At 39.9% G+C, this 27,842-nt stretch overlaps 1 protein-coding gene across 2 annotated transcripts; it reads left to right on the top strand.

Moving 5' to 3' along the window:
• Positions 1-53: 53 nt before the first annotated feature.
• LOC115572754 (potassium voltage-gated channel subfamily B member 2-like) lies at positions 54-26,610 on the top strand. 2 transcript variants are annotated; one of them, XM_030403176.1, is made up of 3 exons: positions 54-350; positions 3,334-4,112; positions 20,151-26,610. In XM_030403176.1, the coding sequence occupies exons 2-3, from the start codon at positions 3,528-3,530 to the stop codon at positions 22,170-22,172; spliced, it is 2,607 nt and encodes an 868-aa protein (XP_030259036.1). In that variant the 5' UTR covers positions 54-350; positions 3,334-3,527; the 3' UTR covers positions 22,173-26,610. The 2 variants fall into 2 exon arrangements, with proteins under 2 accessions (XP_030259036.1, XP_030259037.1); XM_030403177.1 differs by lacking the exon at positions 54-350 and adding an exon at positions 365-395.
• Positions 26,611-27,842: the final 1,232 nt, after the last annotated feature.

Here is a 27,842-nt window from a genome sequence, read left to right as displayed (position 1 = left end):
CCCCCCCCCCCCTCCCCAGCCGCTCGCTCGCTCTCCGGCCCGTCCTGCTCTCACTTGTCTCTCTCTGTCCGCTCTGTTCTCTTCTCTTCTGTTCGGTGTTGGCTCATGGCGCTCAGCGACGCGGACACTCTTCCCGGGACATTTCCTGTCCTGCACTGAAACACTGTAGTCGTGGTTGATCTGGTCAGAATGTGGCTCTGCAGCGGTCTGTGTTCTCCCGGGAGGCTTCGTGAAGCAGCGGCCGGAGGGGAGTCGAAGCAGCTGAGATAACTAACTGGGTGCTATGGTGGGACCTCCTGGAAGTGAAGGAAGAGGTCGGCTTCACACACATCTCAGCGCTTCACACAGAGGTGGGCTTCTTTCACTTCACACACATCTCAGCGCTTCACACAGAGGTGGGCTTCTTTCACTTCACACACTTGTTTCAGTGTATTTCACGTGTGTATCTGAATAACAGTCATCTGATATCTGATGAAACGGAGGAGAACCCGTTCAGATGTGCTTTATATGCCTTATATCCGTTTACTTTTTAAACTTGGGCTCAGGTGCTCTAATCGCGGGTTAAGCCTGAGTCGCCTAATCTCTTTGCGCCGAAATGGACGCTCTCACTCTGGGCTCTTATTCTGCTCGAACACAATTCAACCTGTCTGCAAAACATTTGGTCAAGAAAGTGGAGAGGACCGACAGCATGCACCTTCACACTGCTGTTCATGACGATCAGAGGATTCGCGCTTTAATAAACCCAAGACTTCATCTGTTAAGACAGTTGATCAGAAATAAGATTAGGCGATATGTTGCGGAATATTGTTCAATATTTTCGGACTCATTTTTTAGTAGTGACGTCGCAGGTCGGCTCCTGACGTAGACGAGTGTCCCAGGAGAAGATAGACAGTCTATAATTAACTAAGGCAGACTTGAGCCAGGGGAGACGAGGACTAATACCACTACTGGGATTTGTGGAACTCCATTACACAATCAGATAAAGGTCCCACAGTCAGTCAGAGGACTTCTAATGGCAGCATAAGCCTTTATATTCCAACAGGAGAACACATATTCTGTTTAGATTCCATTCACTCTCTCAGGGTGGATAGGACGTTCCTAATTGTTATTCATTACATAAGAAAACCCCTGAAAGATGTGCAGTCTCATTATTCAGTGACTTTTAATGACTTGGTTTCAATGCGCCCCCAGAGTTTACAACGAAAGAGCTGCTAGATTTCACTGTGTATCTCCTGTTTATCTCATGGATGATATGGGCTGAACATTGCTTTCCAGTGTAAATACGCAGATTTGCAGATTTTGATTTGGTGCAAGTAAGGCTCTGCTGTGGGTCTGCTGCTCACTGAACCAAAATAATTGACTGTTTGCTGTGAATTCCAAAAAACATTGTCAAATATGGGCTATTGAACAAAGAATTGCAATGAATATAGATTTTCTTTCTGTCTTTTTCATGATAAAAGAATATCTCAAATCAGGTAAAAATCACTTTCTTTTAACAAATCCGCTGTAAAAATCTGTAACTTTAAATGATAAGAATCCAACATTTATAAGACATTTGTACATTTCTTAAATGTGTTTAGCACTGTATTAGCACCTTATCCTGTGCTGATTTAGTATTGCATAAAAAAGAGTGTTCACAGTAAAATCACATACTACTGTAGAAAGCAGTTGGCATTGTTAAAGCAGGCTTATCACTGTAAAACAAAAAAAAAAACTGTCAAAACACAGTTATTAGTGTAAACACACAGATATTAAAATCAAACATGGCCCACTGTTCCCATCATGCAATGTGCTAAGTAATTTGTTAAGTTTGCTGTTTATGTTCTAAAATGCAAATTCTTTTTTGTCATTGGTTGTAATCTGCCTGTTCAGAGCATGGCTGCTATCGGAAATTGTCATTTTTGTGCTTGTTTATAGTTTTTAGCATTATTGCATAAGTGTTTCATATCTTGACAGCAGCTGTACATTGGGACTGTAAGAGTGGGATTTTGGCTTCTGTGTTGAACGCCATGAAATGATTCACATTGTTGAGACCTGCATCTGGCAAGAATAACAAGGTCTGTACTTACAGTGAAATCCAGTGCTACTACAGTCGGATCTTGCCATGTTGTGATATTTCTTTTGGCAGCTCAACAAATATTTAGTTGTTATCCACAGTAAATTCAGGATATGAACATTTAATGAAAGATTTCCGTTAAAAATGTGTTGTAAGTTGTGAAAAAGTGATTGTGGCTTTGAATATTTTTTCTATAGTTACTTAAAGTAAAAAGAAATGTCTTTGACAGGTCAGAATGAATGTATGCATAGATATAAGGGGGAAAGCTATCATTTGTACAGTAATTCATTGTTGATTTATGTCTAATATTTTACTGTAGTTGTCAAACATATTACGATTATTCAACATTTTGTTTTTCACATGATACAGATATATCATACAGCATGAAAGCACAGTATTATCTGATCGGAGCATTAAGTTGGACCTTCTTTTATTATCAGATCTTGAGGCCCAGTCTTGAGGGTCCCGTAACCAAGTTCAAAACATTTGTTATTTCAGTTTTTCGTGTATAGGTTGTATATTGCATATAAAGTAAATGTATACCAGTACATTGCATTGGGGGCGAGGGTTGATCATTTATTGAGGGATTGGTGGTGTGAGCCACTGCTTCTCATGGCCAAGTTTCCTTGAGTGAGATAAACCACAAAATAGTTGGGGGTTTTTTGGAAAGATCTGGAATACTATATAATAACACACAATAACACACTATAGTAACCATCATAAATAGTACGTGTATAGTTAATGAGATAGCAGAAAAAGAAATGCTTTATAAACTCTGTATTAAGCAATTGTAAAGGTTTATAAACATCAATTGTAACTTTAAAATGGCCATCAAGATAATGTTTATAGATGAACTACGCAGTATTTATGAACCATTAGTAATCATCAGTCGACACTGAAAAATGCTTAAAATGCATAAATGGTTTATAGTGCATATCATTGTTAACAGTCAAATGACTTTTTAACATAAGTTTAATTAACTATAAATGTACCATTCCTTAATAATGACTACATATCTATGTCACTGCAGAGTACTGCACACAGAGACTGGGGCCTGAGGATTAAAAGAGACCAAGCATCTCATTTGTTTCTCCAGGTCCCTGAGCAAGTTGATCTGGCCACACACAGACACCTGATTTAGTCTTGTTTTATTCACTGCGAGTGTGTAGCTTATTATCTCGTGGTCCCTGAAGAGGCTCTAGAGGTCATTTGGGAAAATGTAATGATTTGCTGGACTGTGATCAGACTTCTTACTGTATGGCATCTTGTTTTTCCAGCCATGGATCTATCCAGGAGTTCAGTGGTCTGAACACAGCCAGGTGAGCTTGGTGGGCTTGGGAAAACTTCCCCGTCGGTCTACCACCATCATCTCACTGAGCCTGATAAGCTCCAGACACTCACATACATCGCTCTAACCTCTTATTGAGGTGACCCACCCACACAGCAAAAGAGCAGCACAAGCACAGCAAACATGACAGACAGAGTGAGCTTCAGCACACCCAAAGTCAACCCTCGGCCCGCAGCGGCTCCTGTGCTTCCCCCTGAGCCCATCGACATCATTCGCATCAAGGCCCGATCACGGCGAGTCAGGCTCAATGTCGGAGGGCTTACACATGAAGTCCTTTGGAGAACACTGGACCGACTGCCCAGAACCCGTCTGGGACGGCTAAGAGACTGCAACACCCACGAGTCCCTGCTGGAGATCTGTGACGACTACAGCCTCAATGAGAACGAGTACTTCTTCGATCGGCACCCAGTGGCCTTCTCCTCCATCCTCAACTTCTACAGAACAGGGAAGCTACACATGATGGAGGAGATGTGCGCCCTGTCCTTTGGCCAAGAGCTGGACTACTGGGGAATCGACGAGATCTATTTGGAGTCATGCTGCCAGGCGCGGTACCACCAGAAGAAGGAGCAGATGAATGAGGAGCTGAGGAGGGAGGCGGAGACGCTGAGGGAGGGGGAGGGGGAGGGGGAGGAGGAGGGCTGCTGCCCCGACAAGAGACAGAAGCTCTGGGATCTGCTGGAGAAACCCAGCTCATCTGTGGCTGCAAAGGTAACAACAGCTGCACACACTCTACAGACATGCTGATAAAGGGAAATTTCACTCAAAAATTATCTCTTTTCTGGTTTATAGTACCTGAACTCTGTATTCTAATGAGAAGGACCTCTGTGAAGCATGGAGTTGAGTTCTGTTTTTTTTCTGACGAATTCTGAGATTTAAGTCAGAATTCTGACTTTTTTCCCAGAAAAACATCGAATAAAAACTAAAGGTTTAAAGAAGAAAATTCAGAACTTAAATCAACTTTCCACAATGGCCCTAATCCTCTTTGGTAGTACTGGGGCACGGTGTGATAGAGGCAGTTTGTTCATTAAGATGAGCTCCTTATACACTGACAGTGCACCCATTGTTTACGGGTCATGGTTAGTCTTACTCAATCATATAACGTCTTCTGTGTCCCTAAAGCATCTTCGTCAAGTTTGAGAAAATACCGCTATGATGTCACAGTGATGTCATCAGACTTTATCGCATCTTCGGGGGGGAGAGACTAGAATTTATAGCACAATGCAGATCCATGGAGGAGCTTCAGAGGCCATTAGAGAGCTATAAGGACGATAATCCTCCTTCACTTACAAAGTACAGAGACGCAAGGTGGAAGAGGGACATGGAGGAAGGATTAGAGCTGCATGTTCTCCTGTGTTCTGGCATGACAGCGTTGTATTGGACTGTCCTGTAGTCCTCACTGGTGGAAAGGCAGTGGGGGGGCTTTATTCTCAAAAAGGATGAACAATCCAAAATCCAAAAATATGTTTTTCATTTACTTCTAGCAGTGTTTATCCACATTAAAGGATTGCAGCTAATATGAAAAATATATTTGAGTTCTGACTTTTTTTCTCACAATTAGGATTATATGTCAGAAAAAAGACAGAACTCTGTACAGTCAAACTGAACAGCTAGAGCAGACCTGAGTTACTTTGAGCCTCATGTCCCCTAAAACAAAGCCTTGTCTCGTGCTGTGACCTTAATCACAGGTTATGACCTTAACGCCTAATTCAGACATGAATAGTAAGCATTAGCAAGCATTTTACAAAAAAGGAAAAGGATAGAGAAATATTTGTTTTTCTTGTTTATCTCCTCATCCATCTTGTAGTCCTTCAAAATGATCTCTCTTTATTAGTAGAAAGGATTGTTCTTACTTTTATAACAGAGCTATGATATGAGAAGGTCTGTTGTTTCAATAATGTTGCACACTATTTAACCCTCTGAATGTGAAGTCTTTATGAATCTGTTAAATAACTCTAATGGTGGGGATCCAACATGTTTATGGGAAGACCCCATAACGTAAATGATTAAATTGTGTGTGTGTGTGTGTGTGTGTGTGTGTGTTTGTGTTTGTGATGACTTTTTCCATGTGATTAAATGACAACATTTGTTTTCTGTATAAACCAGAACACTATGGGTTTAGATGAGTTTTATCGTGTGTGTGTGTGTGTGTGTGTGTGTGTAGTGTGTGTAGTAGTATACACACTACAAGCTTAAAAACTCATTTGAGAGTTTGTTTTCCACTGTAAGCTTTCTGTACTTCTTTTATTATCTGTACCAAAGCAGGCAGACAGCAGATAGACAGCTCCCAAAATCTCAATCCAAGACCCGCAGCAGTCCATTAATAGTGCTGTGACAGCACTGGACATTTGTCTGTCACTGCTCAATATACTACTGCTAGTAAATCGTTGGAATACAAAGTATTACTGCATTCGATGGAGGAGAGGAGAGGAGAGGAGAGGAGAGGAGAGGAGAGGAGAAGAAACGACACCTGTAGTAAGATAATACTTTGAGCTGAGCAGAACCAGACCAGTGATATTGGATGATTGGAGCACATGGTTTGCATCTGATGATAATGCTCAGTGTCAGTGCAGGAAGTAGTGTGTTATTTATGTATCTCAGGTGAAACAATAGCATGTGGAGGTCAGTGTGGTAGACTTTGTGTCCCGTCATAGACCAGCATTTCGATCGCTTTGTTATGTTTAGCAAATGGGTCAGCAAAATTTGATTCATCTTCTTGACATGATGGTATGAATGGTAACACTGTACATTACCCATCATTAAAGAATGGTAAACTTTTGGTTACGAAAACGTACTTAAATAGTTAGTTATGTTAACAAATAGTAAAATGAATATAGAGCATTTTATTGTTTGTTAGCAATGAAGTAAGAATTAATTACATTTATTTTTATTTTGTTTTTTTATAAGACCCTAACTTGTCATTTAGATACAGAAAAAGGAGGAAGGAAAAGTGCTGATATGAGAGCAAAAGGACACATACACGAAGCAAGTGGTCACGGCAGACGAGAAGTGATATTGTTAATTGATTCCCTGTTTCCAGCTGGCCAAGTGCTCTGTCAGCAGCATGAGAGGAGACTGTTAGAGCTGTGAGTTTAATCAGCTAGATTCACATTTTACCTTTATCTTTAGAGCTCAGATCTGGGCTTTAACTGCTGACTTGATTTCTCTGTGGCTACACTGATGTCACTTCACACAGAAGTAGAAAGTGGCCATTTGTTTGATGGTTAGTCCAGGGACACAGCTCTGCTGAGAGAGATCTTGAAGAAACTGAGCAGCAACAAAGGTTCTGGTGAACTGATCCCCGCTTTAACACACATACATAAACATGAAGCTTTAGATAAATCAATTACACCACAAATATTGCAGTGATGGCATGAGTGTACCAGCAGAGTCACACACACAAATTGTGACACCTTGTCAGGTTATAATGGCTGCACTGTGCCCCTGCATGAATATGATGGCATGTTTCTCATTTCAGTTATTATGAAGCATGAATATTACCTTTGCAGATAGTTTCTCTGCCCGTTTGGATCTATTTACCACAAACTGTGTGGATATTATTGCACCCATTTTGTGCATCATGCCATTAGTTTTTAAATTGATTTTCAGTCTTTCCATGCAGGCATCTGTTTCTATTCATTTGAGTGCTCTATGAAAATTACCTTGAAATTCATTTCTGACCTCAAATGCAACATCACTGCCCTCATTAACTGGGCCACTTTGATGTATGATGAATATATATCAAATTATTTATGATCCACTATCCATATTGGCGGTTCTATAAGGCAGCTCAATAAACAGCACAGTCATTCCAAGCTCATAGTGTGTGGATTTTCTCATTTATAAATTGCTGTAACTCTAGCTCTAAAAGGTGGGGAGGTACTATTTTGATGTATTTGTACTGGGTATTTTTCCCTTTTCAGCTACATTATATGTCCACTTCACTACATCTTGGAGGCAAGTCTTGTATTTTTACTCGACGACATTTGTCACTAGTCATTTTGAAGGTTTCTGCATCAGCGCCAAAGCAGGGCAGTGAAAATGAATTCATTTAATCTGAAATCAGATTAGAAGAAAAAAAACAAACACTGATTCCAATAATCAAAAGAATGCTGAATCTTGGATTGGATGTACTATTTTGTGACTATGGGTGACTTTTTACTCTTGCCACAGTGATATTTTAACACAATATCTTTACTTTTACTGAGTATGTTGATGAAGGTTCTCAGTCATCCAGGTTATGGTAAAAAAGTGCTATATCTAGGCGACTGGACGTGTTCCAGTTTCTTGAAGGTGTTTCACCTCTCATCCAAGAGGCTTCTTCACATTGAATTTACTGGAGGGAAGGGTTTCTACTGTTGGTGGACTAAGCATTATCAGTAACCAAGCTAATTGATGAATTGACAATACCAAATGTGTAAGATGTTATTATAACTAAACAGAAAATACATTTTTAGTTGGATAACGTCAGCAGTTAAATAGTCCAACTCACTTTTCTATCTTGTTTGTGGTTTGACAGTCAGCTTTCTCAACTTGTATTGTTCAGATGGACTCACCTCTCTAAGTGTGACACGTTACAGTAGTGTTACAGAGCTTGGCTGTTGTTTGCGTATGCTGAGTGTAGGAGAGGCACCACTAGGCTCTAGAGACACCTTGGATGTTTTGTCTGCACCAAACAGCTGTGAACCATGTTGACAGCTCCCATAGTCTGATATACTGTCCTTTGTATCTATCAATCATAGAAAACCAAAGTATCTGGCAATAGGGTCAAAAACAGAGAGCGGAAAAATGTGGCATGTATAATGTGATCTGGTGTATGGTGTGCATTTGTATAAGAAGTTATTTGGGAAGATAAAAGTCCAGTTTACAGATAGTTCACCACTATAAGTACAGCAGCGCTGGCCTTCAGAGGTCCATGTGACTATATTGGAACCGTGGTGTCAGCAGGAGGGAAGCTGCTTAGGCCTCTCTGCACCGACACCAGCCGTGTGCCACTCGGTAGCAGCAGTGATACAGCTCAGCTCTTAACCAATAGGAGTGTCTCTTCTTGGTGACATGTGAAGCTCAGTACTACTGCTGATTAGAGCAGGCATTACCTGGCCATTTAGAGAACATGGTGCACCATTTGTTCAGTCATGTTTCCATCACTTCAACAGATCATTACAAAGGCTTACGTTCATTTCCTGAAGACCTACCCTAACCATTACCACTACTGGACTAACCCTGACCCAAGTCTTCACCCTGCATTTAAATGAATTATGGGGATTTGCATTTTGTGTGTGGGTCCCTACAATGTGAGTGTGTAAAGAGATTTATGTCCACACGACATGACTAATACACATCCACACACAAACACACACACACAGCATTTGAGAGTCCAGATGGACAACTATCCATAATAGTTCTGAGTTTTGGATAATATGAGTATTAAATGTTCCAATAATAGAGATTAGTTTCATACACTTTACATAATCTCTTTAATCTTCTTATTTTTGGCTTCGATTATATTTTTTAACATGTTCCCTTTGCACTTTGCATCTTTAGAAGGGAGACACACACACACACACGCAGAGTCATTTCAGAGTTGGTCAAAGCAATATTCTAGAATTTAATGAGTTAAAAACACACATAAAGTATTATCTCTTCCTGCACTTTTTTCTCATTATATAAAATTCACAGTGAGTCATGACAGCATGTCTGTACGCATGGTCACCTGTTCATAGTGAACACACACACACACACACACACACACACACACACAAACACACACACAGTATGACTTAGGAGTATGGCTTAATCTCCTTTGGGGCTTTTAACGGGACTGCTGCTGCTGCAAATAGACTAACTGTTGGCAGGTTGGATAGTCTGTCCTGTCCACTGTCTGACCTGCAGCAGGGAGGAAGGGGGCAATTAAGAACAGAGTGTAACAAAAGGTTTTATCTAATGACAATATCACTTTTTTAACCAATGTGAACTGTGCAATTATCCCTGCCTGTAACCTGCCAACAGGGTGCTCATTCCTGTAGCGATTAGCCAAGCATTCCTAACTCTTTATATTTTGTTTCTGCGTAAAATAAACAAAAATGAACAGAATAATAAGCATACGTTTGAGGAAATATGTGCAGGTCATCCAGAATTTCCTATCTGATGAAATGAGTCTTAAGTTAATACATCATTGCGTTTATTCTCCATGTGGCCTTGTCTTTAGTATCGAATACCGTTAATATATCAATATTCAGGATACCATATAGGCATGGGCTTGGAAGTCAGCTGAAGCCCATCTAGCCAATCAGATTCCCGTCTTGTCTGGTATAACTTTATTTTAAATATAATCTACCAAATAGGGAATGGATTTATAGAAAAGACAGGAAGGAAAAAAGGGGAATGATATTGTTCCTACTTTAAACTGGGACTATAGTCAGTTCAGCCTGTCCCGTTTTATGAGGTTGATTAAATTCAACAGACACAGGTATTTAGTCATCAGAACTAGAGACATTGCTTGTGATTTGGGGAAAAAAATCTGTGTATGTACATACTGCACAGTGCAGGAAGTATTTTAGGTGAAAAGGATTTCCTCCTTCTTAAGCTCAGGAGTGAGGTACCTTGTTATGGTAGTGGGGTGGTAATTGAGCATTTTTATTAAAAGGATAATTTAACAGGAAGGCTTTGAAAACTGACAGGATCAGTCCTACTAACTACAGAACTAAAAGATTGTAGTGTATCATTATTAATATTATGTTCACATCATTCTTATATTGTTTTTTAGATTATAGCCAGTCAATGATTTGTTCATTTCTAACACTGTGGACGGCCCTAGCCCTGCCCTTACCTCTAGTAAAAACTATATCTGCTGCCATGTTTCCCTACAAATATTGGGTTATTGTGTTACAGAGGTGTCTTGGTCTGGGGGTTAAATTTCAGCAGCACAGACACCACTGAATGATCACCGAAATATTACGGGAACACTACAGTCAGCAACGTGTCTCTATGACACTCTCACTCTTCTGCAACTACACATTTCAACTCATTGTTTTGATCATGTAGGTAGTATGCAGCACATGATCTGCACTTTTGTTTATGATTCAGTATTTATAATACAGTTGAGAGAATATAGCTGATCCCAAACTAAACTGACAGAAGGGAAGGACTGAGAAAAAAAAGGACACAGTTCCAAAAAAGTCTGCTACTGCAGCACCAAGGACAGCGACATGTGTTCCTGCTGTTGAAGGCCGGATTACTGTATGTTACAGAACTGCAGGCATTGTGGTCATTTTGCTGACACGAGCGATGGCGTTCCGATAAGTCACCCTTCCACAAATAAAAGAGGTGGAGAGAACTGTCTTGCTCACCATGTTGTGTGGCTGCACCGATGATCACATCAGATCACTGACAGACGTGTCTCAGGTGTACATGTCTCGCTCTATTCTATACCTTCAGCATCTTAAGTGAGGACGCAAAGTTTGCTGGTTAGAGAAGTCGATGAAAGCCTTTACAGCTGTAGATGTACTAATGTTTTATATATTATGTATGTGGATTCTAAATGCTGATCCAGTTTTGCCCTCACCAGCACTGTAACTTTTTCGGAGCATTGAACGTAGTCAGAGGCTTGTCAGCACATTGGAATTAAGCTTTGCTACTGGACGACTGTTTCGAGCCATTTTGTCAAAACTTTTTGAAACAACCTGGTCCCTGCCTCTCTGGTTTTGTACAGCATTTCCATAGATTATGCTAATATACACATTGGCTTGAGTACTGAGGTCTGGGGACAGAGTGACTCTACTAAACACAGCTCGAAAACAAAGTGCATCAGGACAATCATTGCAGTCGAGCTGTGACCCAGTTGAACCACATTATCTGAGCCCCTTAGATTTAAGTTCAGACTGACACTGTGTGGAAAAATGTTTAGATTAGTACTTCAACCAATGAAGAGCTTTCTCTGCTCATTAACATTTCTTCCACAAAGCTACATGTGCACTTTTACACATTACTTGCATGGATTATTAAATCTCAGAGTGATAATTTTTTTCAATCTTTTTTTTCTTTTTTTTTTACTCTTCAACAAGTGAAAAATAATGACAGTAACATTTCAGATTACAGTGACATAGATGTGCACTACAGTGCATCAGTGGTATAAAAAGTGATTCAGGAATAACTAGGATACTATAATCTTCAATCCTTTATTCTCAGAAAAACAGAAAGGTCAAAACTACAGTTGTCTATAAATATTAGACAAAAACATCATTCAAAATCTGGATAAAAGTATTTTCTAACATCTATTCTATCCACATTTTGAATAACATTTTTGTTGTGCTTTATTTTCTGTGATGGAAAATACATCTGTCTGATGTATGATTCACTGATTCACCAAAAGGTATATTCTGCCTGGTGGGCCAATATTTAAACACAGTCTGAAGACAGTTGAATACTGTGGTTGAATTCAGCTATTAAAGTGTGCATTCTATCAGAATTTGACATAAAACACAATATAAGGCAAAATCTAAATAGCCAGAATGTACCCCTTTGGTGCATAACGTCCGCTGGAGTGCACAGATGTGTTTTCAGAAATCCACAAGGAAAATGTTATTAAAAACTAGATAAGAGTGTCTGACATCTTTTTTTGTTGAACATTTTTTTGGACTCATCTGGTTTTCTGTAAATATATCTGAGAAAAGATCTGTCTGCTGTTGTGGACACCATACCATGCATAACCAGTAAATAACCTCGTCAACTTCATGGACTTTTGTAAATGTACGTTTATTCTGAATTGAATGGAAGCAATATGTTTCAAACAAGTTGGGACAGGTAATGGACATGTTTGGAACGGTCCACAGGTAAACAGGTTCATGGTAACAGTTGACAGTATCATGACTTGTGTATAAAAGGGGCTCAGTCCATCACAAGCAAGTAGGGGCGAGCTTAACCGATTTTAAAAACACTTGATTGTTGAAGGGATTTTACTACATGGTCTCAGGAATATTTAATGGAGCTGTAGCTGGTGGACACAGTCTGTTCAGTAATGTTTCATTCAGTTTTTGTCAGTGTTTTTTCACAGCATCCCAACTTGGGCTGTACATACAGGTTAGTTATTTATCATTACCAACAGGGTATGCTTGCAGTCAAAATACAAGCAGTGCGTCTTCGGTGCCGTTACGCTCCATAAATGGAATCTCTTTGTTGATGTACTAATTAGCAATCATTTCAACACTTACATGAGTTATACAATTCATTGTGAAATCTTGAGTGAATTTCAGGACATCATAAGAGTCAACAATGAGTCATTGTGCAGGAAGCATGTTTTCACAGACTGCAGTCAGCATTAAGTGGCTACTCAGAGGTTTATGTATTACTGGCACTGTGCCTTCAGAGAGGAGTGTGTATTCACTAATGTACTGTAGCTTTCCCATATTGAATGCTTTAATTCAAATGAGAGTGATTTATCACTCCAGCAGGAGGGAGGCTGATCCAAAGTGCCATCCACAGCAAGTTCATCCTGTCCACTGTATTTCTTTTGTTGGCAGATGTCTCCATGTCACACTCTTTTGTGAGTATGAGTGTACCACAGCCTACAATCCTACAGGCTGTCCTTTTTTTTTTTTGCATGTCTGTTTGTTTTCACTACTTTGTTTGTTATCATCGGTGACATTTTCACATAGATAATTAATGCCAATATCATTAGTAGCCGCCAGCCTACATACTTTCAGTTAGCTATCATGTGAGCTCCAGGTCAGGAGGTTAATATTTTTCTAGTTGGACAGTTCACATTAAAAGAGATCCCTGTGCCCTTGTAATACTGATGACCAGCAGTGACCATACTGTATCAGAAGTTGTTTCAGCATTGCATGCAGTCTATGTCAGGTCACTGGCTGTGCTGAACTCAAAGCTGCAGTCTGACTCTGATGATCATCTGAGCATCTGGTGGAGGTGCTGCGTGGATTAAACCAATCTACCACTGAGCAGTCTCTGCTTAGTGCCCGCACTGAGCATCCCTTCCTTCTATTGTAGCTTTACTCCACATAGCCTATATACCCAGTAGATGATTTACAAACCATCTTGTTCCCCACATCATAAATAACTACTTTCACTAAGAGGTGGTTCACTGAAGCAGAAATCGATTTTGTGACACAGACAGACAATATTTTCTTTTCAGGTTAGCATTTTTGTACATACATTCATAAACAAACAAAAACCCATCATTGTGAAACACATGAGAAAAGATGTATCAGATGACCTTAAACCAACAGATCCGAGAGGATTAAAATGTGGTTCAGTGTAGGTGTTGTAGTGATCACACTGCCTGGATGGGTAATAACACAGTATGTTTGACTAATTACAGCTCAGCGTGTCAAACAGACAAGCCAGAGGTTTCTCCTTTGAGTAATTACTGTAATTCTGACTCTGTCGTTGTGTCTTTATTCTCTCTGCTCCTCTTCCTTTTCTGTCTCTGTCTTTGTGTGTGTCTGGCATTCAGATCCTAATAATACACAGACTGCATCTTGTCAAACGGTGACTCAGGTCGTAACATGTTTCATGTGGTCTCCATTTCTCTCTGTAGAAATAAAACCAGTAATATCAAAGTCAGTAAGGACAGATCACCTTTCCTGTCTTCACAGACATCACACAGGCACAAGGACAAAGATGGAAAAAACAACATGTTTGAGAAGAATGAGGACAAAATAACAGTTAAATATTACAAATTAAGTACAAATAAGCCAACCAAATTTTGATTGAATAGGTCAACTTTGGGCATGTGCATTGTTATCAAAAAAGTTACCCAGCATTCAGTGTGACTTCAGAACATAACCAAACACAACCTGGGCCTCCTGCATTTGCTGCAGGTTCGTCAGCGAGGTTTGACATGTTGATGCTATTAGACTATAAAAAGGTAAATGGTATGGACTTACATTTCTATAGCACTTTTCCAGTCTACAGACACACTTGTCTCATTCACCCATCCCATTCACACACACATTTATACACTGATGGCAGAGGCTGCCCTGAAAGGTGCCGACTGGGGGTTCATTATCTTGCTCACGGATACGTGGTCAAGCAGCTGGGGGAGCCGCAGATTCGACTACGTACTCTACGCGTTCCTCACAGTGTATGTAGCACATCTAGGTTATTGAATGAATAAATGAATGAGTGAATATCAGAATGACCTCAGCGTACCAACAGCAGAAAACAATATGGCTGGTGAAAGCAGCAGCTTTCAAGATAAACTGCGCTGACCTCTGCAAAAACAGCAACCGTGCAACAGATCCCGTCACTGTCGTTCCAGGAATACCTCCACATATTGATCAGGGCTTGGGTTTCTCTGCCCACTCACTTCATCTTTTCTTTCATTCCATCCTGTGTTTTTCTCTCTCTGTCCATTCTTCCACTTACTTCTTTCACTCTTACTCCCTCTCTCTGTTAGTGTCTGATTGTTCCTTTTTTATAATTAGCTCACTTTTTCTCACAAACACCAGACAGTTTTCTTGTGGTCAACAAAATGACATTATAATTCATCCTCTGGGGATAGCACATTTCATGGGTATTTATGCATTCAGCCTGTCAAGACCCTGAGTTTAGAGAGGACAGGTTGCAGAGCCACCAGTGTCACTAAGACCTCCAAAGTAGTTTTTATCACAACCACAAAACAGTGAGCAGACGGCACACACAGTGTCACTAACACAGACTTCCCTCAGCTTTTATCTGTTTGAAGTGTGTCACTGTTCAGTTGTGTTTGTGTTTTTCAGATGAGTTCAGCAGTTGAGCAGAGTTCATTTTTTGTTAGTGACTCACTGTAATACAAAGTGTTATTGATCAGCTGAATCTTAAATGTGGAGCGTCCATTAATTCTTCCTCCACTGTACAGCTTCTAAAGCAGCTTGTGTGTTCCTGGTACTGCTTTAAATCTGCTCTGGGTGCCAAGGTCACAGCATTTGGCAGTCATTAAGCCATTAAGACGCTGCAGGGTGGACACACTTTGATACACCTGCCCTCTATTTCCCTTTGTCCTGTCTCTTCAGCTTTCTATCTATCTTCTCTCTCATCTTTCTCTGTTTCTCTCTCTTGTCTTTTGCTTGCTTACCTCTGCAGTTTTGCCTACAAACTCTTGTATTTGTCTGACTCAAAGAGCAGAGTGGCTCAGTCTGATTAGGATTATTGAGCTGCAGAAATAGTGGACACTGTGTAATGCTGTAATGCTCAGTGTCCTTTGACATGACTCGGATAGCCCAGACGCACCATCATCCGGAAACGGCCAAGACAATCTTTCTATCACATGATTTCACAGGAACTCTCTTGAGTCACAGGCACTATCGTCACAGCAGAATAAAAAAGTGCATATATTATTAACAAATCATTTCCTGCCCATCGGTCACACACAGTGTTCGCTGTCACTGCAGCTCATTCCACCCCAGCAGCATTTCAATAAAAACTTTGCTGACAGATTATCCGCATGTCCTTACATAAACAAAGACTTATTTAAGAGATTAAGAACTGATTGTAACTGATTCTAAGCAACCACAGTTTAACATGCAGTCTGCAGTGTGTAAAGCAAAACGGCACAAATATATGAGTAAGAAAAATAACAGTAAAAGAAGAACATTAAACTTATACATTCATTATTCTATTTCATACATTAAAGGATTGATTTTTGAATTGGTTCTGTTTTTTATAAGACTTTGATCATTTCAATCAAATTGAATTTAAATGAAATATGAAAGTAGTAGGTACATTATATATGTCTTTAAATAGATTAATGATAAAATGATATTTCAATTATCACTGTCTATTATATACATGTCAATCCCATTTATAAAGCACATTTACAGTTAGCTTGTGTTGTGCAGATAATGCACTGGTATTTATGTTTTGTTTTAACCTTTTTTTTTACTTACTGAGTTTTCAATTCATTCATTCATTCACTAGCTTTTTTGTTAAATGATAGTTTTTTATTTTAGTTTAATGTTAGTTTAAGCATTCAAAAAAACATTCTGAAAATAAAAAACATTATCAACAGAATGTGAGGAAGTTAGCATGCTAACCAGGTAGCCCAGGCCCATCCTGTCCCTTAATGCTACTTTGCATTGCAAGAGCAGTAGTGAACTAGTTCAACTTTCAGCTCACACGGTTTAAAATAATTAGGTTATACTCATACTCAGAGTTCAAAATTTAGTTTAGGAGCATCAAAGTCCTAAAAATGAACTAGTTCACGTTGCTATCTTCAATTTATTTTCATTTAAATGAAACTTTATACAAGTAATGTACTGCAGCAACGGATCTCTTTTACACATTACTTGAAACATTTTAGCGAAATTATTACACTTTTTTTATTTTTGATAACATCACCAAAATAGTCTTCGTTTTTCTTTCCACAAAATAAATCCTCAATGCACAGAGTAAGATGTAAACACATTCCGACTCTATATGTCATTTTAGCCCGCTGCAATTACCTGACTTCCTGCCCTTTCCCCGCCTGCTGTGTCTTGTTGTAACTGGAGTCATCAGCCCTTTTCACACTGCTTTTTCAAGGTGGGAATATTGCACCAGTATTCCACCTCGCCATCTGTATGAAAGTTGCAGAGTTGGAATAGGGGACAGTTCAGTTCCATCTCTGACCAGCCCGCAGAGGTAGTAACAGAGCCATAACAGAGGTGAATCGACATCTCTGAGAAAGTGTCAGCTGGCAGGGCAGCACAAGGGTGGTGATGGTATTCACAGTCTGACAACGGATATCACTCAATATAAAAAGACCTTTTTTTTTTTTTTTTTTACGAATGCAGCAGCTAATATAGAAGTATATTATTGTTCCCTTAATAAATAATTCCTCATTGAGATGTTATGCCTGTGTATTTTGAAGTTTCTTTGTACTCTGAATGACAGAATCATTCTGCCGCTCTAGATGTGCCAGTGTTTTGTTTTCAGAATAGGAATTTATTTCGTTTTTTATGTACTTGTTTAATTTTCAGGTACATTTTCAACATACAAGATATTTAACAGAGCCTGTAGTAAGCAGCAGTTATTGGTTACTCTGGAGTGATATGCTGCGCACTATACTTTCCGAGTTACATTTCAATTCTGAACGTTACTCCAGAATCCAACAGCTACAGTTAACATTACGTCCATTGAAAAGGGAGGAGAACTCTGTTAACTGATTTGAAAACAGATACATGCTGCATCAGCATTCCTGAATTGATTTACTTTGTCGGCTAGCTGACAAATCCTGGTTTTTGAAAGTTCTATAGAGATAAACTTAGTCTAAAAAAGACTTATTGTGATTATCAGAAAAATGCTAAATATCAGATCTGATAATCGGCAGGTAATTGATCAACCCACAGTGTACAGTATATACATACATGTAAATATAAGCATGTATCATTTACTTGTACTTGTACCTTTGATACCTAAGTATCAAAAAAGTTCATGTAATATCAGATTTATGTACTACTTGTAAGGTTCACTTTTAACAAAGTAACATTTTAACATGATATCTTTACTTTTACTCAAGTATGACTGCAGTATGAATGTAGAATGTGAACTTCACTTGGTAGTAATCATGCCCAGTAGCGCGTCAGTCTTAAAGCCAGTTATCTCAAAAGGCTGCATACATTTTATTTTGGTATAAAGCTTTCCTAGCGGTGTGCAACTACTGCCTGATTCTTCCTGTCGGTGGAGGAAAGAATGAGTAAACACTTATAACCTCTCTCTATCCTTTCTATAGATAGCAACACAATCCTATTATAATTATCTTGAAATGTCCTCGCAAGGGCTGCAGGGAGGAGATTCAGACCGCACATGCTTTAGCTACCTCACTCAGCTCGGACATTAGAGTTCCCATGTTAGGGTTTTTTGAATCCCTTCAGTCCACTTTAGAAACTGTCTAAAATGTTCATAAATGATGAAGTTAAAACTAAACTTAAAACTACTGAGGCAAAAACTAAAACACTCAGCAATTTGTAAAATATTAATGCTTGAATGTCAGCTAGCCCTGGTGACCTAGTGCATTGTGGGACAAAAATCAGTAAAAGAGGCTTAAAGTGGCTGACACATGAGAAGCAGCACTAAACTGGAATGCTGACCTCATAGAAAACACTGCCATGGTTAAAAAGAATGTCAAAAACTGGCAGCAAGTGTGGTTAAGTTACCAACCAGTCAGCAAAAATATTATAGACCGCGTTTGAAAGTGGTTTAGCACTCAGGCACGGTAATTAGATACTATGTTACTAATTTTAAGTAAAAACGTTTCCATTTAATGCTTTTTTTTTTACTTTTACAACATCTGTTTGTTTAACTCCACATTTCAGTGGGAAGTGATGTCTTTTAATTTGACAAGCTTATAAAATACATTACATAGCCTCTTACAAAAAAGTTATGCCTCGCTGTGGCTCCTTGTCACAAAGTTCAGATGTCAGCAGTTCCACCTGAGGGTAATTTCCCCTCTTAACCTCTCAGATAGTTTCATTTAAATAACTGTACAAGGCCCAAACTTGTCAAATTATCCAATATTTCAAAAAAGCAGGTAGAGAAGATCCCAAAAGTTGAAAACAGATTTGGGTATCAGAACCATATGTATTCTCCTCTTAATCGTCTCATCTTTCAGATTTATTTTAGGGTTAGGGATTTACCTCGGGAACCTGACCCTAGTTTGGGAATCACTGGACTAGATGACAAAGTTGAATTACATTATTGTATTGGTACTTGTATTTAAAGGATAATTCAACCCGAATATGAATATTCAGTCATTATTCTACATACCAATGCAAAAAATCAAAACATTAAATGGCACCATATAGCTCATCCAGTGTAAGGCCAGTCTCCAGAGGCCCTGAGATCCAAATTGTTGGGTCAAGCTTGTGCATCTACTTCAGACAGGGAGCAATAACACTTTTAGGCTACTGGCAACAGTGAAGATATCATCTTCACAAAACTTTTAAATTACATTTTTTCAAATGTATTTGAGATCTCAGGGCCTCCAAAGACATACATGTATGAACCCATTTTATGCTTTTTCTTTTTCTTTATTAATGTTTTAAAACAAGTACTCAGCCACTTTAGCTGTTTAGGACAATGCTGCAACATTATGACACTTCACCAGATTTCTCATTGACATGGGAGTGAGTAGATATTGACTGAATTTTCAGTCACAACAGACAGTTAATAATGATCAACACCGATGTAACAAACAACAAAATCACTGTTTCCAATAACTCCAAATAGGCTGGATTCTACAGTTACCATATTGTAACTTGTAAAATAGAGTCACCCCTTGCCCGGTAAATGCTAATATGCTCCGTACCTCTATTTTGACATCAGGAGTCCTCCTAAATGGCATTTGATGTTATTAACTAAAGTTTCCTCTTTACAAGTTGCAATAAGCCATTCTGGAGATAGATGTCTGATTACCAATACATGTAAACATTTAGGTGATGTTTACCATGTACACCTAACATGTTAGCATGTTGATAATTATTTATTACCACTGTACACCATGTCCAACTGAGGCTGAAGATAATTAGTTTTGGAGCTTTTTGGTCATGAACCAATTGAATTTAGGATTTTAACATACATTTCATTCTATTTTGAACAGGAAAGCTTGCACCAAATTTCTCAGCAGTCCGACAACTGTCATGACATTTTATCTTCAACCAAAAATGACAAAGAGTCAGGGGATCCTCAAAGTCATTACAATTCATCCCTTAGAAACATTAATGTGTGCGCATCTTTTGGTTCCAAACAGTAACCCTTGATCTTGTCATTGTCTTGCAGATCCTGGCTATGATCTCCATCCTGTTCATCATTATTTCCACCATCTCATTGTCCCTCAACACTCTGCCGGAGCTTCAGGTGGTAGATGAATTTGGCCAATTCAATGACAACCCTGGTCTAGCCCACGTGGAAGCTGTCTGCATTGCCTGGTTCACAATGGAGTACATGCTGCGCCTGCTATCAGCACCCAACAAGTGGAATTTTATCAAAGCCCCTCTGAATATAATTGATTTGCTGGCTATCCTGCCTTACTATGTGACCCTCTGTCTGACAGAGTCTAACAAGAGTGTGTTGCAGTTCCAGAACGTGCGCCGTGTTGTTCAGATTTTCCGAATTATGAGAATTCTAAGAATCCTGAAGCTTGCCAGGCACTCAACAGGACTGCAGTCTTTGGGATTCACTTTGCGAAGAAGCTATAATGAGTTGGGTCTGCTGATTCTTTTCTTAGCCATGGGCATTATGATTTTCTCTAGCTTGGTGTTCTTTGCTGAGAAGGATGAGGATGCAACCAAATTCACCAGTATCCCTGCCTCTTTCTGGTGGGCTACTATTACTATGACCACCGTTGGTTATGGAGACATCTACCCACAAACCTTGCTTGGCAAGATTGTAGGTGGACTTTGCTGTATAGCAGGTGTCTTGGTCATTGCCCTTCCAATCCCAATCATTGTTAACAACTTCTCAGAGTTCTACCGGGAACAGAAGAGGCAGGAGAAGGCCATCAAGAGGAGAGAAGCTCTTGAAAGAGCCAAACGGAGTGGTAGCATTATTTCTATTAACCTAAAGGATGCTTTCGCACGTAGTATGGAACTCACAGATGTCTTGGTAGAAAAGAGAGAGGAAAGTAAATGTCCTGTGGACAATCACCTGTCACCCAGTCGCTGGAGCTACCACAAACACTACTCCAATGCAGAGGTGGGTAGCCCAGATAGGTCCCAACATTCACATTACCAGGAAGTGGCTCAGCTGGGCTCCCCTAATCGAAAGCCTTCATCTAACAAAACTACCCCTCAACACCTCAGCGCTAAGCGGCTGGAGGACACTTACAATGAGACACCAACTATTCCGGAGCAGCAAGAGAAAATTATGGAGGAGCAGATGGAGATGAAAGTGTTGACCTCAACCCAACCCCGGCAAACGTCACCTGAGGTAAACATGGTTAGAGGATCCTCTAATGTGGCTGATGATTTTTCAGCGGAAAGAGGAGAAAGAAGCTCACTGCTACCTAGTGATGACGGGGGTCAAACTGGTCTTAGACAGCAGCGTATCCCCCCTCCCTTGGATCTAAGTCAGATCAGCACATTGGAGGCGAACAGGGGCTCTGACGGCATCCAGCCAATGACCATCATCAAAGAGGGTTTGTATGAGTTTGTGTCCACTCCCAGAGGAAGTGGGACTGGAGATATCGGTATGGTGCCACAGAGCGTTGAAAGCTTTGGAACAACCTATGACAGCATCTGCAGCTCCTTGCGAGATTATAGCAGCCCTCAAAAGGCAAGAGCCCTAAAGGTTGACTTCATTGGATCCCAAGATGATGTGTTAATGGCAGTGATGACACCTGTGGCCACCCCAGCCTCTGCTGGCTCAGCCAAGCTTGCTCAACTCCTTTCTGATGACATGGTTTCCAGGTTTTCTCCATCTCCTAGCTCGGCAACGAAAGATTGTAAGTCTCCGCTGGAGATCCTGCAACCTGCATCTCTGGCCCAGCAATCTGTTGGTCCGACCAACTCCCAGGGGGGAGGTGAAGGCTCAGCATCCAAGAGCTTAGAAGGTGAAGGGCAGCTCACAGGCTTAAGCCACCAGGGGAGGAATCACATGGAGCGTTCTGCTGTCAGCTCAGGCAGCAATGCAAGCCCACTGTCAGCTAAAGCCAGCCCGCTCAACTGCACCCAGGAGCTAATGTTTATGGAGGGAGGTGAAGAAGGAGAAGACAGGGAGGGGGCAGAACAGAGTAGAGAGAAACAAGAAAACCACATTGTTCGTGATGGGAACATGACACCGCCCTGTGAAACAAGCATGTAATCCCAAAAGTACGAGAGGGTTCTGAGATAGGGACGCCAAATGGAAAGGTTGAGGAGAAGGTTGTTGGGAAGGGTGACAGCAACTACCCAGAATAAACTGTAACAACTATTACCTGATGTGAACAAAGTGTTAACAAAACTTTCACAATAGTTGTTGTGGTTTTTACTGGATAGAAGCACTCATCATATCCCACAAGACTTTTGGACTCTCACCTCTGGTTCTGAGAAACACTGCTATCCAGGAGCACACATCTCGCAGTGTAGTCACATGGCTTTATTACCGGACACTGAGGGAGGTCAGAAGCATGTGCCCACTGTCTGGGTCCTATTTGAAAGGCCCTGTCTCATGTCAGTGTTACTGACTTATTCTTTGAAGACCAGACTGATATGCTGCGGAGCACAACAGTGACGACTGATTAATCCTTTAAGGCTCAGATGTGAGCAAAAATTAAGCCTTTTTTGAATGAATATTTATGACTACATGGAAGAGTTTTTGTGCTCATCTCAATAGGCTTAATTTGTTGATTCCTATTGCTTGCTATTTAGGTCTATTTCTTATGATGGACTAATAACACCAAGGAAAGACAGAAGGTGGAAGGAAATAATATTTTTTACAATTGCCTAAGCAACCTTTGAAAATTTATCTTTTACAAGACTTCAAAAAATGAGTCTCTATTCTGTATTATGGGTCTTGCTTACTCATCACTCTGTGGATCCAGGTATTGCACTCTTGTAAAGGGACCCAGATCAAACACAAGCACACAATAACAGGACTAAAAGTCCCACTCTTATCACTTCATTGGACACAAATAGTAATACATAGTCCAAGAGGACATGTGCATCTGCTCAATCCTGAACACTGATATTTTTGTCACTGCTCAACAATGAATGTTCTGATGTATGTATGTTTCTGTTTTTTTTGTTTTTAATTTTTGTCTCTCCTTTTTCTATAATTTGTGAAATGAAAGCAGCGTCTTGAAGATGAAAAGGGAATGAATAGAGATTCAAAGGCAATTGTGTTCATCTTTAAATCACTGTTTGCATACACTTTTAGAATAATAAAAAAAATCCGAAAAAATGAATTAGCTTAGGATACAGCACTATATACTCAAAAGGACATGTGTGAAATGAGCAGATATATACAAAGACAGAGAGGAAAGCGCACAAGCACGGTGGCACAGTTCAATGATCACTGGTGTGTGGTCATCACACACTGCCTGTGTCTCAGCTCAGGGGCTCCTCCTTCAGTGTCACATATTTCTATACTGTCATAACAGGCTGATGAGACTTGGCCTATTTCAAATCCAAATGTGGCGGAGAAATGTCCCTTTCTTTTCCCAACTTGGTTAGGGTTAAAGTTGAGCATGTTGTATAAGAGTTGACAAAGAGCATCCAAAAACATCATCTGTTTTGGTCTCTGTGAGACTAGTGTCTTATTAATGAATATCTGTTGATTACAACCTGGTCTTATTTTGTACGACCATCTGAGGTTAAAAGCAGAAGATCTGGGAACACCAATAAACAGATCAGCTGTTTAAGAAACATACGCAGTCACACAATTAGACACATTGAAACCAAACCAACAAGTTACTCAAACTTATTTGGTAGAGAAAAATAAACTTTGAAAATATAGCCCAAACAGCCATCACAGTTTATAGACCCATCACTCCGTCTAGGCCCTCAGTATGATCTCAGAAAAAGTACCTGTTTCATTTGAATAGACCATGTTCACACAGAGGCCATTTTCCTCTGACATCACATTCCAGTGAGAAGCTCGAATGTCACACTGCTGTGTTCCAGGTTGCAAGTTGTATATATGTAGTGGTTAACACAGCCTGATTGATCAACAGCTGTAGAGACAATAGATAGTGAAAATCTGGAGGGACATAAGGCCGTATTTCAAGGTCAAACAATACATTTGATAAGCCATGCTTACCTGGAAGTGAAACATCCATCTAATTTTTTTTATTTTTCCAAACTAACAACCAGAAAAATGCCTGTCACTGGGGTGGGCCAGGTCAAATAAGGACAGACTGTTGGTACATGTGTGTCAGTATCTCTATTTACACAATTCGTTTGATCAAGACTCTAAAGACTCAGAAAGGCATTGAGTTCTTGGTGTGAGATCGGGGAGCCACTTGTCACCCCACCTTATGTGGCCATTTTTAAAAGGAGTAAACATTTTTGTCATACATAGTTGCTTTTTAAGCATACTGAACCGTACACTGTAGTTGCTGTCTGATCATCTGACTGCCTACTTTTCTTAACTCATTGGACTTTGTTGTAGTTATGTTGCCATGCCCCCAGACTTCTGCCATTTACTTTTGGACTATGTTATCATAGCCAAAAGGAAGGCCAAAATAATCAACATAAGACCAAGTTGTGATAAAGAAATAATCTATGGGGGAGTTGCAGGTCGACCACTGAAGGTTGTGGCCCTGGGTCTTTGTGACTCCACACAATGTTATGTTCTAGCAAGCACATATTTATATTTGAAGACAGACACAGAGAGGGAGTGAGTGTGTGGCTTATCTTGCATGGGTGCTGATTGTATTGTAAAGGTAGTATAAGGGTGCCCTCTACAGGCATTCTCATGGAACTTGAATGAAAGGACCGGATGCCTCTTTAGCACTCTGTGTAATCTTATTTAATGGATTTTTTTTTCATTAGGTCATCTGTGCATTTATTTGTATGCATGCTGACACATTCAGATGCACATTGAATTATGTGCACAATGGATTACTCAAACACACAGTGCAGAGTAAGTGTGTAGTAAAGGGACCAGTAACAAAGTGAAACATTCTATCTGTGCTCCCAAGTATGTACTCTTTCTAGAAGAAGATGTCATATTTTTTGTTGTTTAAACAAATGTATTGCATTTTTATAAGAGGAACTTGGAGCTGTATGTTGTTAACATCTGTATATTTAAAAAAAAAAAAAGGGTGCCTTTTCATAAATAGACAATTTATGAGAAGGTGAAAAAAGCTGTATCCTCAATATGGCCAGATGTTTTCTTTTTTGGTTTGTGTTCTTTTTTCCTCTCTTGTTTATCTATGTTTAGTGGATATGTTAATATGCAAAGCCTCAGTTTGTGAGGTTTTGCTACCTTTTCTTTTTTGTTGTTCTCTAATCAACTTAAGTTCAAGTCATCTAGTTTTCATGCAACATAGGTTAAAGTATCGACCTCACTGTGCCACAATGTCATTTGTTTTTTCAGCAAATGAAACCTTTTGTGGGAAGCAGTGGCGCCAGTTACATTCAGCAGTGAGTTCAGCTTGGATCAGTTTGGTGCTGTGGCAATATACTGTATAGTTCAACTGCAGCACTATACTATACTGGACAGTGACATTCAAACAAAAGAAGATGGTAGCCCAACATATGGAAAATGATCACAGTAGAGACATGTCTCTCATCACTGTCTCATCAACTTCTCTATAGTAGCTTTAGAAATACAATGTGAGATGAAAACATGATGTCACACAGCAAAGTTTGTCTGGCCCAGTGAAGGGCAACATACATACATACATACAGCAACAAATCAGTCCAGATCACACACAGAACATAGACAGGTTTATGGCTGAGGCCTAGAGTCCAGGCCTATGTCATGGTTGAGTGGCTCATCATTGGGCTAAACCAATGTTGCTATGTGGGGATCTTTTTCTTAGTCTTGTAAGTGTTGGGGAGCACCACTTTCTAACTGTATTCACGCTGTTTCTGGGGAGCCAGTATCCCAAGCAAGCCTGTCAAGACTGTTGATCAGATAAGAGTGCATGACTGAGCACAGAATGATCTCAGGGGAAATCAAAACAAAAAAAAGATAAATTGATAATTAACATAATGCTGTTTGCTTGAAATGCAAAGGAGTAGACCACATGGACTCAACTGGAATGGGGTTTTATATTAAAGGAAAATACTCCTAACCTAGAACAAGTTTTCTTCCCGAGGTTTTGGCTGAGTACATGCTGGATGTCGCTGGTTCACCTGCATCCATGCGGACGGAATGCTCAGCCTGGTTTGTTTGACCTGATGTGGCTCTGTAGTATAGAAAATGTTGGTTTGTCACTGCTGCAGATCAGGGACCATGTGAAAACTGCTTTGGCTCCTCTGCACAACATCACCTCCACATAATCATCTGAAATATGTCACACAATCTGCATTCCTATTTATTGTTGTAACCACTGAGGTTTTGTACAGTTAGAGGACACAGTCATGCAGACCAGACACCAAAAACCTGCTTCTTCATCTCTCCTGCCTGCTTTCCTTCTTTTATTGTTTCTTTAATGTTCCACTCTTCCATCCTCATCCACTTTGTTTAACAGTAGCCTTTGTGATGCTTAGTCAGTTTCACGATTTGTCAGTTAACATTCTGATAGTGAATGATAGGGACTTTTGATTCAGTAACCAATATGCAAGACAAATAAATGTGTTCCTGTGACCTACTTTTGTTTTTGTGTTATGTGGGTTTATGTGTCTGTGTTTGTGAATGCAAGCAGGGCTGGACAACAGACTTGAAAAAGGGGGCCCCAATAGCTGCAGGTTCACTGCATGTTAGATGGTGTTACTCATTTATTACATACAGATTTGTTTTTTTACAATTTACACCACTAAACTATATGCTCAAAAACAAGCAGTTTTAAAGGGACTGTTCACCCAAAGATGAAAATTCAGTCATTATCTACTTACACACACCTATGTCGATGGAAAGTGAAGTTTAATAGTCGTGAAAACATTTCTGGAGCTTCACAGCAAAACAATGTTGCAGCATTCTCCTACACAAACGAGGAGATGGGGAACTGTTTTAAAGGTGGGACCAGAAATGACTGCACACAGCTTGTCTGGCATTAACCAAGTCTGAAGAAGCCCAGGGAACCCAAATTGATGCACCCTCATCAGATGAGGCATGTGGCACCAGTGATGACTTTGGCTTAACAAAAAGATGTGTTTTCTTTGTACTTTCTTCTCTTTTAACCCAGGGCCCCAATCAAGATAATCTGGCCATAAACCATAGAGGCTGCAAAGGTTGTTGCCCTGCCTGAGAGTCAAACTCATCCATGGCAGACAAGAACTTTACATCCTGTAAATTCATTCTCATCCTCTTCTGAAAAGATAGTTTGATTTTCTGACATATGGTTACTCGTTTAACTCAAAAAATACATTCACCCAAAAATGTGTTTTTTCGTGTGTTGTGTTTTCTTACGTTTAAATCAGGTCTCCAGCTACTTTAGTCATTTAGCAGAATGCTGCAACGCTGCATTACTGTGAAGCTCCAGACATCTGTTGTGGACTATGAGACTTCACTTGACTTTACATCACTACGGAGGGACGACTGAATTTTCATTTTTTTTTTAGGGTGAACCGTTCCTTTAAAGTCACGGGCATAACCCAAATAAAGATATAGGTAATGCTAACATGAATAATATTTACAATATTGGAGAGGTATGGGGTGTAAGATTTAATTTCACATCCTGGTATGAAAAGAAAAAAATCTTTTTTTTTTTAATGGCAAACTGTAATATAACCTAATACACCACTCAGAATGAGTTAGGAACAGTGGGCTAGTGTATGTGTGTGTGTGTGTGTGAGAGAGAGAGAGAGAGAGAGAGAGAGAGAGAGAGAGAGAGAGAGAGAGAGAGAGAGAGAGCGTGTGTGTGTCTGTGTGTGTGCTTTGTGA

The sequence above is a fragment of the Sparus aurata genome, chromosome 21 (genome assembly GCF_900880675.1).
Source record: "Sparus aurata chromosome 21, fSpaAur1.1, whole genome shotgun sequence".
NCBI classification, from domain to species: domain Eukaryota; kingdom Metazoa; phylum Chordata; class Actinopteri; order Spariformes; family Sparidae; genus Sparus; species Sparus aurata.
This window is presented reverse-complemented; position numbering and strand designations above follow the sequence as displayed.

Excerpts from the sequence above, each read along its gene's own strand:
- LOC115572754 (XM_030403176.1), top strand. The coding sequence starts at position 3,528 with ATGACAGACAGAGTGAGCTTCAGCACACCCAAAGTCAACCCTCGGCCC. Across the intron at positions 4,113-20,150 it reads GCTCATCTGTGGCTGCAAAG|ATCCTGGCTATGATCTCCAT; the intron begins GTAACAACAGCT and ends ATTGTCTTGCAG.